Here is a 14,370-nt window from a genome sequence, read left to right as displayed (position 1 = left end):
CTTATAGACTTGAAACCAAACCAAAAAATTCGTTATTGATATTTCAAATCGATAGACTTTTTACGCCCTTGAAAAAATAATTTTGGGGACCTTTCACTCTTGGCTGGTATGTACATGTATATATAAGGTTATATTTATAAATGTATATATAACGCGATTTGACACGTTCTCCGTGAACCGCGGGCATCAACCGGCCCATTCTAGAAATTATTTTATATTTTCAAATAATAAATATATAGAACACACACAAAGTTGTAGATTTTATATTATTATTTTTAAAAAAAGAAGAAGAGGTTTAACTATGTGTGTTCTTTGTTCCCTTTTAAATTTTTTAGAACTTTTTATATAATACAATAACAAGAGTTTCTTTCTTTCCATCTCCAACAACACAACAACTAGCTGATTGTTATTAAAGCGACTTTGTGGCGCTCGGGGCTATACTATCTTTTTGTTTTTCTTGTTTCTTTTTATTTTATACATGTGCATGTGCGACGGGTTCTTTCGTGTGTGTGTATTGTAGTAGCTGAAGTGTTAGAGTATAAGGGGAGATGAGGAGGAGGAGGAGAGCTAGGTCGTCAAACAATCAACCTGCTACTACCTGTGCACTGATTTCCGCTCTCGACGATGATATTTAAATGCCATTTGGAAGTTGCCTAATTTTCCATGGAATTATTTTTGTTTATATGTATTTATTTTTTTTTCTAATTTTCTTTAGGGAATCATCGGGAGTGTTTAACCGAGTTCATTATCATTTTTTTTCACGAATGAAATTAAATCAAAATGCCGAATGAAAAGAGAAAACATTTTCGACTCTGGAACATTTGTTTGTAATTTGAAATAATAATTAAATAAACCGAAGAAAATAAAAAAGAGTTGAACATGCTGCCACCTGACGATTTCTTACGCAACAGAAAACATTCTCGAAAGAAAGGCCTACCAGTCCGGTAGGTGTCGTTTATTTCCCCCTTCGGGATAAAAAAAAAAAAAAAAATCCAAAATCAGAATTTGTTGAAGCGCGAAAATTCAAATGAAAAATAACAGCCAAAAAGATAAAAATTCCTGCAGGAGGCGGATAAATGTTGTGCTGTCCGTCTTTTGATCGACAACTTTTTGTCTTTTTTTTTTTTTTTTTTTAAAAGAAGCCCATCATCAAATTGCTATTTTTTTGGCAATATACACGATATATAACCTGTAAAGTGCGCGCTCGGAATGAATGGAATGCGCATACATAAAGTCGATGAAAATCACGCCGACAATCATCAAACTCCCATTGGCGAGTGGGAACCAAAGAAAAAAAGAAAGAAAAAATGTTAACTACCGCCACTGCTGTATGTCGTCATCGGCTATTTTCACGCACAGTTTTTCTTTTTCTTTTAGGGATCAGCGCCAAACAATTTAAAAAAAAAATCATTTCCTTTTTTTTTTTTTTGACTGGAAATATTTGCGTGAGTTTCACCTTCACACACTCACGCAGGGGGACGTGAGTAAAGAGCCTCCTTCAATAATTCACGAAAAATATTTAAAAAAATTGTATATTCCACCCGAAAAGTATTTACACATCCTCTTCCTTTAAAGCGGATGGAGTGGGAGGAGTTACGTAGCGTGGGCGCCGGGACGCCTATAAATATAGCCGGCCTCAACAGTGATGGCTCTCACACGGAAACAAGGATCCACCGGAGAGAAATACACATCTGCCACAACAGGTAAGAAGCCACAAATAAATTTTATATTTCTCGAATTTTTTTAAAAATCAAATCAAAATCATTTCCAAGGACGTTGTGGACGATGGCTGTTTGCCCAGCCATCATCGAATGGCCTTTTTATATATACAGGATCTATCCTTCAATAATATATATAATCTATTGTTAGATGATTATATTTTTAGACTGACGTCATGTTAGTTGACGTCAGTCTCTCTTGTCAAATCTTCTTGTTTGTGTGTCGTGAATCACATTTTTCGCCAGCCCTTAAAGTGCCTATATATAATATCTATGGCCGTGTAAATATTATTTTGAACGTGAAAAAAGAAACGTGAGTGGACAAATGTCCTTCTCTTCACCTTTCGATAGGATAACATTTTTCTTCCCAAAAAAACTCGTTTTTTGGTTGTTGGTTGGTGTTGTTATCCCGGAGTCGTACGCCAAACATCTCCTTGTGTGTGTGTATACACATTGATATCCTCACGAGATTATCACGACAACTTTTTATTTTTTCAAATTTTCTTTCTTATTCTTCCGACTCTTTTCGTGTAACCAACACGCGGATCGTGACAAGCCCCCGGCTATAACACCGCTCCCATATATTCACAAACCAGAAATAATATCCCCCCACCTCCCACCGAAAATTTACATATTTTTGAGGTTTCACACATGTTTTTTTGATAAATCTATTAATAATTGAATTCATTATTTTATTTTTAGAGAAAACAAAAAAACCCAGAAAAATAGAAGAAATGAAACGATTTGTGTCGTCGTTGTTGGTCGTCGTGATGATTGCCGGCCAGTTGACAGAGTCGGCCGTCTTGTCCGGCAAGGGCAAAGGCAAAGAGCGGGTCATGCACGACGGACCTAAAGTGCTAATCAAAAGCACGGCTCTCCAGCACGCCAACATCGTGAGTCGGCAGAAGAACAGCGACCTTCACGAAATCTACTTGGCTCCTTACCGCTACGTGAGTATAGATAGTTGTTGTTTGCTCCTTGTTGTTTTATGTGTGTGCTGTGTGTGTTGTCCAGCCATTTTGGCCAGGGTGATCTCACCTCGCGCTATATCCACCCAAGGGGAAATGTCAATGACACTATTTTGCCTAATTCATTCTAAAAAGAAAAAAATCACGAAAAATAAAACCAACCCAAGGTCGACATCACGCAACCGTGTAATGTCAGCTGATTTTGAACGAGAAATTTCGCAAGGAAAAATAAATTTCTTATCGGAATTTTTTTTCGTTCGCCAAGTCGAGTGGAAATGGAATCCCGAAAAAAAAAGTATTTTGATGCGGTCATTTGAAATTCTTTCGGGAATTAAAATAAAAAATCTCAGCGGGAGAAAAAAAGAAAAATGCCAAATAAAAATTTTTCGCCAAGGCTAAACGGGAGGAGTTTTTTCAAATAACTTTTTTGATTTATTTTTATTCTTTTTTTTCCTGGTCACTTTTGAATTCGTTTTATTTACACTGTGACAGTCGTCATCATTTATTTCGCAGGTGACAGCCAGGGAAAACCAATTAGAAAACAAAAAAAAACTTTCCGGTTGAATTTTTTTAAAAAATAAAATCAAAACTTTCTGCGGCTTTATAACAATTGTACAACAACAACAACATCAATAGAAATGTCCTTACTGCTTAACTATTTGGAATCGTCTCGTCATTTATATATTTTCAACCAGACGTCCTTGGTCATCATTTGTGAACGTCCCTCACCAGTCACCACACACACACAAAAGAAAAAAGCCGAAAATCTTTTTTATTTTTTCTCACTCACGGTAGAAGATTATCCCCCGGGAATGTGCAGAACATTTTTGGGGGTTTTTTGTGTTCACGTTTTTTGTCACGATGTGGGCAAGGACGTGGGCATCGTTGTGACCCCGTCGACCTCCTTCACGTTCTCACGCGAGACTCTTTGCGGTTAAAGTGTCTACACACCGGGAAAAATGATATAATGACTATACCGCCGACATGTGTTGTACTGGCATAATAATAATATCCCCGTTGATGAATGTCAATTTTTTTTTTTTTTAAATTTAATTCATTCAGATTGAAAAGGAAGTTAAAGCGGTGGCGACGTTCATGGAAGCGGCTTATTTCAACAACAGCGGCGCCGTCCAGGGCGTCGTCGTTCTGACGCAAGAGGTGCGTGTCAATTTTTTGATCGATATTTTTCGGCTTTTAAATTTATTCCGAAATTCAATTGATTTAGGCGGCAGCTAAAGGCGTCACGATGAAAGGTAACGTCCGCGGATTAACGCCGGGCAAGCACGGCATCCGCATTCACGAATTCGGAGACATCCGTGACCACTGCCGGGCCGACAGGACCGGAACGCATTACAATCCTTACAAGGTATAGTACATTTTTTAAAAAAGCTGATTGTGTTTGAATTGAATTGATTTGACTTCAAATGTGGAATTTCAGATCAAGACGCCGGAATCCAACATTTTCGTGAAAGAAGACGGGACGTCCGATTTCGTGTTGACGGACAAGACCTTGTCTCTGGCAGGTGGGCGGTCCATCATCGGTCGATCCATCGTCATCGATCAAGAACCCGACGATTTATTCACGCGGGACGGGCGGGCCAGCATTACCCGACGGGCCGTTTTGTGCGGCGTCATCGGTCGTGCCGATTGAAAACAAAAAAAAAAACAATAATTTTTTTGAATTAATTAATTAATGAATGAATCAACAATTTGTGCTAAAATAATTCTATGTCTTAACACTCCTTTACCCATCCCCCAAGCTCAAAACAAATTTCCACACACACTTTTTTGCGTGCTTCTTCGATTTTATTTTTTTGATTGCGTAACTCAATAAAATGGCGAGACAAATTGGCCGTTTTTGATATAAGACAACAATTCACTATTGGTGTATTTTCGTATTCGTCGTTCTTCCATCGAAGTTTAATTTAATTTTTTTGCTTTTAATTTGTTTAAGGGGAGGGACGTTCACAACATTGTTTCGGGTGTGTTATTGTTGTTTCTTCCTCTGGTTGGTGGTGGTGGTGGTGGTGGTAATTGCCAAATGAGACAAGAGATGGGAGAAAAGGAAAGGTTTTAAACATCATTCTTTCTTTCTTCTTGTTATTCGCGGAAGTGCCGAAATGAATCAAATTCCCAAATACGGACGAAAATAAAAGAAGGAATGAAAAAAAATAAAAAACGATTCCTGGAAATATTTTCTGTTTCGTGGGTTTTTCATCAAAGTGACAATTAAAAACTGATTCAAAGTCCTGATTGAATAAGAAAAGAAAAAAAGTGATGTAACAGGTATTAACAAACATTAACATGACGCTTCTGCTGGCTGAAGGGGATTCGCTTTAGGCCATGCAACGGTGTGTTATAACATCGACACACAAAGCTATTTTTAGATTATTTCGAAAATTTGATTTTTTTGGAACTTTTCATCTCGATAACTAATCATCCGGAAAAAAATGGCAATAAATTAATTAGAAGCGATACACCGCGCTAAGATTATAATTTCATTTTTCCTCGGACGAAATGATTTTAAAAAATACGAAAAAAAATTTATGTTTCTTTTTTCTTTGAAATAAAAAAAAGGGTGAAAAAAAAGTTTGAAATCGGGGAAAGACAATTAAGATTGTTTACTTTTTTTCGAAAATGTGATAATGATAATATAGTAATAATAAAGAAACTTCGACGATGCAGTTTGGGGATGGAAAGAAAGGGGCGAAACAGGGGGGAAAGGTAGTAGTAGTCTCGCGTTCTACTTCCAAAACTTTAATTCCAATTGGGGAGACGGGGAGGGTATAAATCGAACAACGACCCATATAAAACATGCCGACTGGCTCTCGGAGGCAAAAAAAAAACGTATATCAACAAAAGTGGGAGGGGGGACACAAACACACTGGTTTAAAAAAACTAATGAAAAATTCAAGAGATAGGAAGAAAGTGACAGATACGAGCAAACGAAAAAAAAGACAGATATTACATGTAGAAAACACCTCCATAGCACTATGTCGTTATTTTTGTTACTTCTTTCAGCTTCTGTTTTTAGCTTCTTTCTTTGGGCTGCTGCTAAAGAATACAACCACACCACCCGATATAAAGAAAAAATAATCAACTAGGGATGATATTATATAAGACAACTTGACGAAAACAAGAGCCCAGGCAAAAAAAAAAAAAAAAATACAATGAAAAATCATATAACTCCCCGCACACCTGCTGTACATGCGTAACAAACACACACACACTGGGACCGGCTGAATTGTTTTGTTTTTAAAGTTTTGTTTGTTTGTATATCTCTACTTTCAGATCTATCAAGAAGTCTCTCCTGGAAACAGCGGAATGTTTGCCTCTTCATCGTTATTCTCAACTCGAAACTTTTTTTAAAAAAGTGCGCAGGGGAGCGAGGAAGATCGATTTCTATAGTACCGAGAAAAATAATAATTCAAAAAAAAAGGAACAAAACGAAAACAAGATTCGGCTTTTTGAACTTTCGAATCAAGCAGTGATGAGAGGAAATGGAAACGTGCCGAAAAGAGGGGGAAATATTTCCTTTTTCTTCTTCTGATTTTGTTTTTTCAATTATAGAGCGCCAAATGGATCGAGCTGCTGATTGGCAGCCGGGCGGATACTAGAACCCATGGGCATGCCAGGCTGAGTCATGGCTCCCATGGCGAAAGGACCACCGGCGCCAGAAGAAGGTCCAGCCATCATTCCCGGCCTGATACCCGAAACCATCGTCGGCTAGAAATCAAATAAATAAATAAATAAAAGTAAAAATACAAATAAATACACGGAAACCTCTCGTGTGGGAGAAGGAAACAAACAAACAAACAAAGTGTCATGTCTCTCACGTTCATGGGTTGGTTTGCGGCGTAAGGGGCCGTCATGGCCGTCATGGGCGTCATCGGGACCATGGGTCTGTAAGCCATTTGACCGGATTGCATCGTCATGGGCGCACTGGCCATAGACATGCCCATCATGGGCTGCGGATTCCATTGCCCAGCGGTCGGCTGTTGAGCGGGGGCGCCAGTTTTGTTGGCCGCCGTCGGCCCAGTATTCCACTGACCGGTTCTACACCAGAAAATAACATTTTACTTTTCAATTTCTTCAAAATTCAAATTGACATTTCATACTTTGGCGCTGCTGATTTGTTGATGGTCAAATTCATGGCCAGACTGGCCAAACTCGAATCCAAGTCGCCCGTCAAGACTTTATTGCTGGGGCCGGGCGCTGGTTTGACAGCTGTCGCCTGGGGACCAACTGTGACACCACCGGTCACACCTGACGGTTGCAACAGGTCACCAAAGGCGTCGAAACCTAAAACAAAACGACGGACACACACACATACAGACACATCCGAGACAAAATGAATGAATAAGAATCAGAGCCACCATTTGTCATTATAAGCGCAAGACACTTAAAAATAAGAAAAAAAAAAAAAATAAATAAATAAGCCAAAAAGAAGGGGACTGAAATAATCAGCGTGCTTGGGTTAGTGGTGGTGGTGGTTGACTCTTGTCACATAAATCACACGGAACAAAGAGCACCTTTAGCTGCTTGTTTAGACGGAGAAGCGCTAGCCTCAGCTGGAGCCGGCCCAGCGTTGTTAGTAGTAGTAGAAGAAGAAGTGTCGTTGGTGGTAGTAGTAGTAGAAGAAGAGTCCATCGAGAGGAAATCGAAACTGTCCATGTTTATCTCGATGGCCCGTGCTGGTAGGGGCGAAGAGCCGGAAGAGCAAGAAGCGGGCGCAACAATAGAGCCGACACCAGAGTCAATACCGTACAAGAGATCGCCCATATTAGTAGCAGCGGAAGAAGGAGGAGGAGGACGGGGCGGAGGAGGGTGATGGGCCGGAGAGGATTGCGGAAGGCCGAACAGGTTGGCTACGGCAGCGTCGGGAACTTGTTTTTTTGTTTTGTTTTTGGAGTTTTTTGGTTCGTGTCACACACACACAACCGAACATGGACAATAACGAGATTAGTTTTTTAGAAAAATGTACAGAAACAAACAGGAAATTAAAGACGATTACAATTTGACACCAAAGCCACGAGAAGATTTTTGGGGGATAAGTTGTGGACCATTCTCTTTTTTTATTTAATTTTTTGAAAATAAAAATTAATTCTTAAAAGATTTTTGAAAATAAAAACGCAAACAAACAAAACTGGGGGGAACAAAAACATAAAAAGAAGAACTAAATAAATAAGGAAGAAATGATGAAAAACTAGACACTCACCATTAGTGGAGCCGTTAGCCGAGGCGCCGAAAGCGTTCACGAACGAATTGTCCGTGGCGAAGTGGCCGCCGAAACCGTTCTGTGAAGTGCCCGTGGCCCAGGAGCCGGCCTGCGATTGAGCTGGCATGGCGGGAATGACTGGTGCCGCACCTGTGGGCGTCGCGAACGGATTGGCAGCCAACTGGAGCAGATCGTCCGACGCCTTGTGCGAGGAATCGTAAGCAGACTGCGTAGTGTGAGAAGACCCACCGTCCACGTCGCTGCCGAACAAATCCAGGATGGGCTGGTGTTGCTGCTGTTGCGGTTGAGCCGCCGCTAAAAAATTTGAAAAAAAAAAACGGGAATTGAACAAGAGACGCGAGCCAATCATTTGATTAATATGTTTTGTACCTGTTGCGGAAACGGGCGGAGCTGTCGCTGACGTTGGCGAGCTGAGAAATGGATTGGTGCTCTTTTTATACTGGTTCATGGCCGCCTCTTCTTCGGCCAGCGCTTGGCGTTTCAAAGATTCATCAATCTGCTCCGCGTTGGCCGCCATAGCGCCATTGTGCTGAGCCAGGCTGTGCACCAACAACAACAATCGGTTAGAAAAAACGGACGGACAAGAAAGATAATCATCAAAAAGTTGCTGACCTAATGTTGGATGAAGAACTCGTCGTCGGTTTCTTGCCCTCCAGGGTAGCCAAGTGAGCCTCTAGCGCTTCCAGTAAACTGCTTGGTGCCTGTTTTGTTGTGTTGAAAAGTTTCATTCTTCAAGACTTAATCCATCGGTATGTAATTAATCATTTTTAACGAGGACTCGTACCCTTGTCAAATCGGGAATGTCGCCTTTGTCAATGCCCACATTTTCGGCCACTTTGAGGAATTCGGCCACGCGGTCCATCCTGACGAGAAACTTTTTGTAAAAGTCGAGCGCGTCTTTGCATTGCTTCTTGTTCATTTCGAAATATTTCTCTGCGATCGACGACGAATGTTGAAACGACAGGATGTTCCAACCACCGCAAGAAGAGCACCGAAAATAAAAATTGGAAAAACCGAAAAATGCTTATCAGTTAAATTGAAACGCGAATGCGGTTTTAAATTCTTTTCAAAATAAAAACTGACCAAGGAGGTTGATGATTCCGTCGTTGTAGCAAGCAAAGAGGCGGATCAGATCGCGAAAGAGGAGCAAAAAGGCCGTATTGACGACACCGTTGGTCAGATCGTTGGCCGAGCAATCAAACTCCAGCAGGGCGTCAATCTGTCCTTGAAGGGCCGGCAGTGTTTTGAGAAGCTTGTCGGCCGGCATCGTACGCAGCGTGCCGTCCTCTTTCCTGCCCAGGGAAAAAATAAAATAAAAACAATAACAAGGTTTTCCGTCGTGGCGGGAGAATATAAACAAAACGTGAGAAACTCACAAAATCCCCATCAGCCGCCAAATTGCACCACAAATTTTATTTTTTGGTTACACTCACCCGCGTTTCACTTTGCAGAAGTCAAAGGCCACGGTCCGGTAGGCCAGGGCTTTTTCGTTGAGATACTTGGCGTAACGGCGGATGTACGGTGACATGTCGTAACCTTTTGGTTATTACAAGTTGAAGGAAGAATAAAGTGCAAAGAAGGGGGTTGGATGTCGGTATAAAAAAAAAATCATAAAAAAGTACAAAATTAAAAAAAAAAATTTAAGAATAATGACATTCCAGTAGGAAATTTTGTTGTAAAAAAAAAAGAAGCGATTGGAGAATTAACCCAGAAAACCGATAGAATAATGATAACGAGCACCTATCAGGCAACTACATAGATAGTTAAATAAAAAGAAATAGTAGTAGTAGATGAGATGAAAGGTTACATTACTTTTCTCCATACCTGTGGCTCCTAAAATGAATAGCAAATTGGCCAAATGGTTGACACAAAAATACCGTTAGTTTTTAATGACAAAGGACGATAACGAGCAATCGTCAGAGGCAACGATTACTCTAGTTAGTATTCCACTTTTTTTTGTCGACTGGTGAACATTTTCACAATGAAAAACACAAACAAATAAAAATGTTGTTACCTGCCACATTGCCCTTGTCTAGGAAATTGTTGAGTTGAAAGCTGCAGTTGCTCGAGGCCAGATACTGTGTGAATCGCTGTCAGATGAAAAAAAAAAGATGTTGAGCGTGTATATTACGAAACTTGGGGAAAACCAGATATAGTATACTTCATTTCCATAGCACATGAGGTGATGGGTCGTGACCAGTGACTTGAAGACGACGACCCAATTGGAGTTTTGCGACCGCTCGATCAGCAAATTGGCCAACTGCGGAATGGAAACATTGGGCTCGTTGGTGCAATGCAACAGATCTGCAATCGTCCAGAAAAAACAAAACAAAAATTTCAATGCCATAAATAAAACGACAACGAAAATGAAAATAAAACAACGTAACCCTGACATAAATTACCCGTTCATTTGTTTTCATCCCGACTTTCCCCACTATTACGAGTTGAAAAAAAGTCGACACACGTGATCGTTACTGGAGGATCGCTACGTGATGGGAATCGAGTTACACCAACTACAGGGCCAATTTCGGTACTGCACGTCCCCGTTTAAAAGGGGGGCGTCAGTGGGTGAAAACTGATAATGTGTATAAAGGAATTCCAAACGCCCCTCTTCATTATCGAACGGGACTGTTATATACCCCCACGTTTCCTCAGACTCAAAGAAAGGCAATGGGCGGCTCACTATGCGCGTTGATGTTTAGGGGTGACAAAACGGATCGATATCCCCCACAGTACTACGCAAAAAGTGGGGGACCAGTTTGGAGCGTGTCAAAACCAGTATATTTGCACAAATATACATACTAACCCTTCCACGCTTAAACCTGTTTTTGTCATATTCCATGTATAAACACATTAACAATCTGACTAATCATACTTGCTGGGCAACAGTAATCTTATTTTGAAGGGCAACATTTATCTCTCTGGACCGTGAACCAATTAAGTAGAGAAGAGAGTCTACACATATACGGTTCAGTAATCAACAATTCCTTCAGCCGGAAATGTATAGCGATTGGAACCAGTTTACCCTAGCAGATTCTTGCCTATGCTGAGAATAGAATACTGTACGGTAAACAATCTGAGGGAGAGCAGAAACAAGACAACTCCCCAACGCTGACATTATAATCAAAACAAATGCTTACAATCAAGATGTTTTTTCTTTGGTCCTATGACTTCTTCGGTGGTTGCTTTGCAAACGGCTTTTGCCAGACCTTGGCCGGCAATCGAGTGACGTGCGGCCAACAACCGATCGCTTATTGTTTGACCGGACATTTTCGCCAAGAAACGATGAAACGAAACGCCGACAAGGGTTGAAGAGACTAACTGATGGGGAGGAAAGTAATGCTTTCACTTCCCTGGCGTGAACACGTTTAACAGCTTCAGCAGAAAATCACACGATCAATTCTGAAGGGTTTTCAGCCCGACTGCAGTGTATGATCTTTCCCCTTACTCAACCAGACGTCAATGAGAAAAATGCCCGAAACAAACGTCACAGAAAAGATGGCGAGGTATCATTCCGAACTGGTCCCATTGGTCGATCCCTAAACACATATGTGGTTCCATGCATGTAACAAAATTGATGTTTTCCTCAAACCGCCAATTTCGGCGATTTTTCTCACGTATTTCACAAGTGAAAGCTGTTGTTCTTTTTTTTAATATTTATTGAGAATAGAAATTATATTCAGACATCGTATTCTACTTCAAAATTAGCTTGAAAAACAAAACAAACGAAAACAGCTGTAAAGTAGTCTTGATGTTCTGCCAAAAACCGTGTGCGTGTGAGCCAATGTTCCAAAACAAATCCCATTTCCTGAAATCAATAAATATGAAGAAGTGATCTTGATGTGTTTTTATTCTTCTAGAATAATGGCTTCCTCTCTGAGACATTCTCTCACAACCAAGGTTCATATAAATAAATTTAAATACATTATACAGGCAATAATAATGTAAACTGCAAATACAGGTTTTGCAAAGTCTGAGGTGCATCAATAATATTGTGCTACCAGAAGAAACTCTACTTAACAGTGCCTTACAAGTCAATCAAAGTTCAAGTAAAAATCGAATTGAATTGCAGCTTCCTCTTTACTCTGTGATTGGACAAGGAGATAGTCATGTGGACAAGAAGTCAATGTTTCGAAGAGGTGGTGAAATTGTAAAAGGATTTGCGACAGATGAAATCGTAACTGGCATCTCCTTGTCTCCCACAGAATCAAAAAACCTTTTTGTAAATTTTCATCTTGACATCAGTCACTACTGTCGAGATTTACTGTTTGATATTCTAGGCACCCACGAAGAAGAATATGTTTCCAAGAAGCTGTTTTCTGTACCAAAAGACCAAATAATTGTCGAGTTTAGTTCCCCAAATATTGCCAAGCCCTTTCATGTTGGTCATTTGAGATCAACTATCCATGGCAACTTTCTTTCTAATCTTTTCACTGCTCTGGGTCATAATGTCAAACGACTTAACTATCTGGGTGATTGGGGAACTCAGTTTGGGCTTCTCCAATTTGGGCTTGATCAAGGCTGGTTTAGTTGGGATGAGATATCAAAGAACCCTATTCGTTCGCTACTAGAGATATATGTAAAGGCCAACGCTTTGGCCGAGAAGGACGAAAGCGTTTCCGTAGCAGCGCGCAGTCTGTTCCAAAGGTTAGAGAGTGGCGACCAAGAATTATCGAAAAACTGGGCCGAGATTCGACAGCACACTGTGACTGAATTGCGCCAAACATATGCTCGTTTGGGAGTTAAATTCGACGAATTCAACTGGGAGTCCCAATACGGGATCAAGGAGTCGACTGAAGTGTTGTCCATATTGGAAAAGTCTGGCCATCTTGTTACAAGAGCCGGCGAAGGAACGAAAGTCGTCCGATTAAATGAAAAAAAGATGGTTACATTGGTCAAAAGTGATGGTTCCAGTTTGTATCTAACAAGAGATGTGGCCGCAGCCATCGACCGATGGGGGAAATTCCCTTTTCGACGGATGCTCTACGTAGTCGATAACGCCCAGTCTGACCATTTTGTAGCTCTCAAAAGTATTCTCAGTCTTATGGGTCATGCGTGGGCGAGCAACATTGAACATGTCAAATTCGGCCGTATTAAAGGCATGTCGACTCGAAAGGGCACGATAGTTTTCCTTAGCGATTTGTTGGACGAAGCCCACGCAAGGATGAAAGCCAAGCAAATTACCAGCCAAAATACAAGAGTCAACGTCGAAGAAAATCCGCAAATCACGGATATTCTAGCTGTATCCGCCGTCATCATCAATGATCTCAAGCAACGAAGGCAAAGGGACTACGTTTTTAATTGGGATGACGCCCTTCAGGTAAAAACACAACTTCTATGTTTTCCTCTAGGCATTTTAATTGACTTTTACTTGCAGGACAAGGGAGACACTGGCATCCGGCTGCAGTACACACATTCCCGACTGCACAGCCTTGAGAAAATGTGTGGAGTCCGTTTACCAGATGATCTCGATAGCCTCGATACGAGTTTGATTCAAGAACAGGAGTTGATTGATTTGATGAGGGATTTGGGCCGATTCCACCAAGTCCTGCAGGATTCGTATATCCATCTCGAGCCGTGCACTCTAGTCCGTTATCTCTTCGATTTAAGGTAAATGAATTGATACACCTGTATACACTCTTTTTAACAACTTTTACGTGAATGTGCTTTCCTCTAGTCATTCACTTGGCGTAGCGCTCAAGACCATACCCGTCAAGAGTCAAGAAACAGAATTGGCTCAAGTCCGCCTTGCAATATTTTCCGCCTCCAAACGTATCTTGAGTATTGGCCTAAAAATCCTCGGTGTTCAACCTCTCGAAGAAATGTAATCCCGCCGTTTTGCTACCCCAGTCAAAGTAATTATACATTAGGTTGGATATTTGATGGAGAAAACGTTTGCTTTATTTGGTGTTCTGTGAAAGTGCCAGTTATTCATAATTTGGCAATTCCTTATTGATTTGTATTGACGTCAGCACAGTTGGCCGCGGAACGTTTTCGCCCTGATTGCAGGTAGGTTATTAGTGGAACCTGATTTCAACAATTTTTTGACGACAATACGGTGATATCGCCAAGGTATTTATTTCATATCTCGATTTCATATAACTTATCGGATCTTTGATTACTAATTTCAGCTTCCTTCGGAGGAAGCACTTTATTTTCGTATTGTATCGATATTTGATTCCATCGACGAAGCTTTGGGAGGTTGACGTCGTTGGTGTTTTGTTCGCTAACTTTCGGGCTCCAATTCGGGCTGCTGCTCGTGACATTCGATCCCTGGCAAACCTTGGCCCACTTGATCTTTTTCACCTGGTCGTTGATTTTCGGTGAAAGTCACAGCAACTCTACGAAGGATCGTTTCCCTATCCTCCACAGTCTTCAGAATCCATTGGACAGATGTACGACTATCCCGCTTCTTCTTGTAAAACCCCTTATTGCATTTGTAACT

At 40.8% G+C, this 14,370-nt stretch overlaps 3 protein-coding genes across 8 annotated transcripts; 2 read left to right on the top strand and 1 right to left on the bottom strand.

The window, feature by feature from the left end:
* Positions 1–1,603: 1,603 nt before the first annotated feature.
* On the top strand, positions 1,604–5,574 carry LOC124204920 (superoxide dismutase [Cu-Zn] 2-like). The gene is made up of 5 exons (XM_046602162.1): positions 1,604–1,703; positions 2,421–2,668; positions 3,749–3,844; positions 3,912–4,052; positions 4,125–5,574. Exons 1-5 carry the CDS (start codon positions 1,646–1,648, stop codon positions 4,335–4,337), a joined length of 756 nt encoding a protein of 251 aa, XP_046458118.1. The 5' UTR covers positions 1,604–1,645; the 3' UTR covers positions 4,338–5,574.
* A 374-nt stretch (positions 5,575–5,948) lies between these two features.
* Positions 5,949–11,423, bottom strand: LOC124204917 (phosphatidylinositol-binding clathrin assembly protein LAP-like). 6 transcript variants are annotated; one of them, XM_046602155.1, is made up of 14 exons: positions 11,066–11,423; positions 10,087–10,229; positions 9,940–10,015; positions 9,738–9,758; positions 9,359–9,461; positions 9,009–9,217; positions 8,710–8,858; positions 8,538–8,626; positions 8,295–8,464; positions 7,905–8,219; positions 7,219–7,572; positions 6,805–6,988; positions 6,523–6,742; positions 5,949–6,412 (listed from the first exon to the last, which is right to left on the bottom strand). In XM_046602155.1, exons 1-14 carry the CDS (start codon positions 11,193–11,195, stop codon positions 6,251–6,253), a joined length of 2,325 nt encoding a protein of 774 aa, XP_046458111.1. In that variant the 5' UTR covers positions 11,196–11,423; the 3' UTR covers positions 5,949–6,250. The 6 variants fall into 6 exon arrangements, with proteins under 6 accessions (XP_046458111.1, XP_046458114.1, XP_046458112.1 ...); XM_046602158.1 differs by having other exon boundaries at positions 7,219–7,380; positions 11,066–11,420; XM_046602156.1 differs by having other exon boundaries at positions 9,750–9,758; positions 11,066–11,420.
* Positions 11,424–11,481: 58 nt separating this feature from the next.
* Positions 11,482–13,806, top strand: LOC124204919 (probable arginine--tRNA ligase, mitochondrial). The gene is made up of 4 exons (XM_046602161.1): positions 11,482–11,825; positions 11,887–13,245; positions 13,303–13,535; positions 13,603–13,806. Exons 1-4 carry the CDS (start codon positions 11,766–11,768, stop codon positions 13,751–13,753), a joined length of 1,803 nt encoding a protein of 600 aa, XP_046458117.1. The 5' UTR covers positions 11,482–11,765; the 3' UTR covers positions 13,754–13,806.
* The last annotated feature ends 564 nt before the right edge of the window (positions 13,807–14,370 follow it).

The sequence above is a fragment of the Daphnia pulex genome, chromosome 10, assembly GCF_021134715.1.
Source record: "Daphnia pulex isolate KAP4 chromosome 10, ASM2113471v1".
Classification (NCBI taxonomy): domain Eukaryota; kingdom Metazoa; phylum Arthropoda; class Branchiopoda; order Diplostraca; family Daphniidae; genus Daphnia; species Daphnia pulex.
The sequence above is the reverse complement of the archived record's forward strand: the minus strand, read 5'-3'. Positions and strand labels throughout refer to the sequence as shown.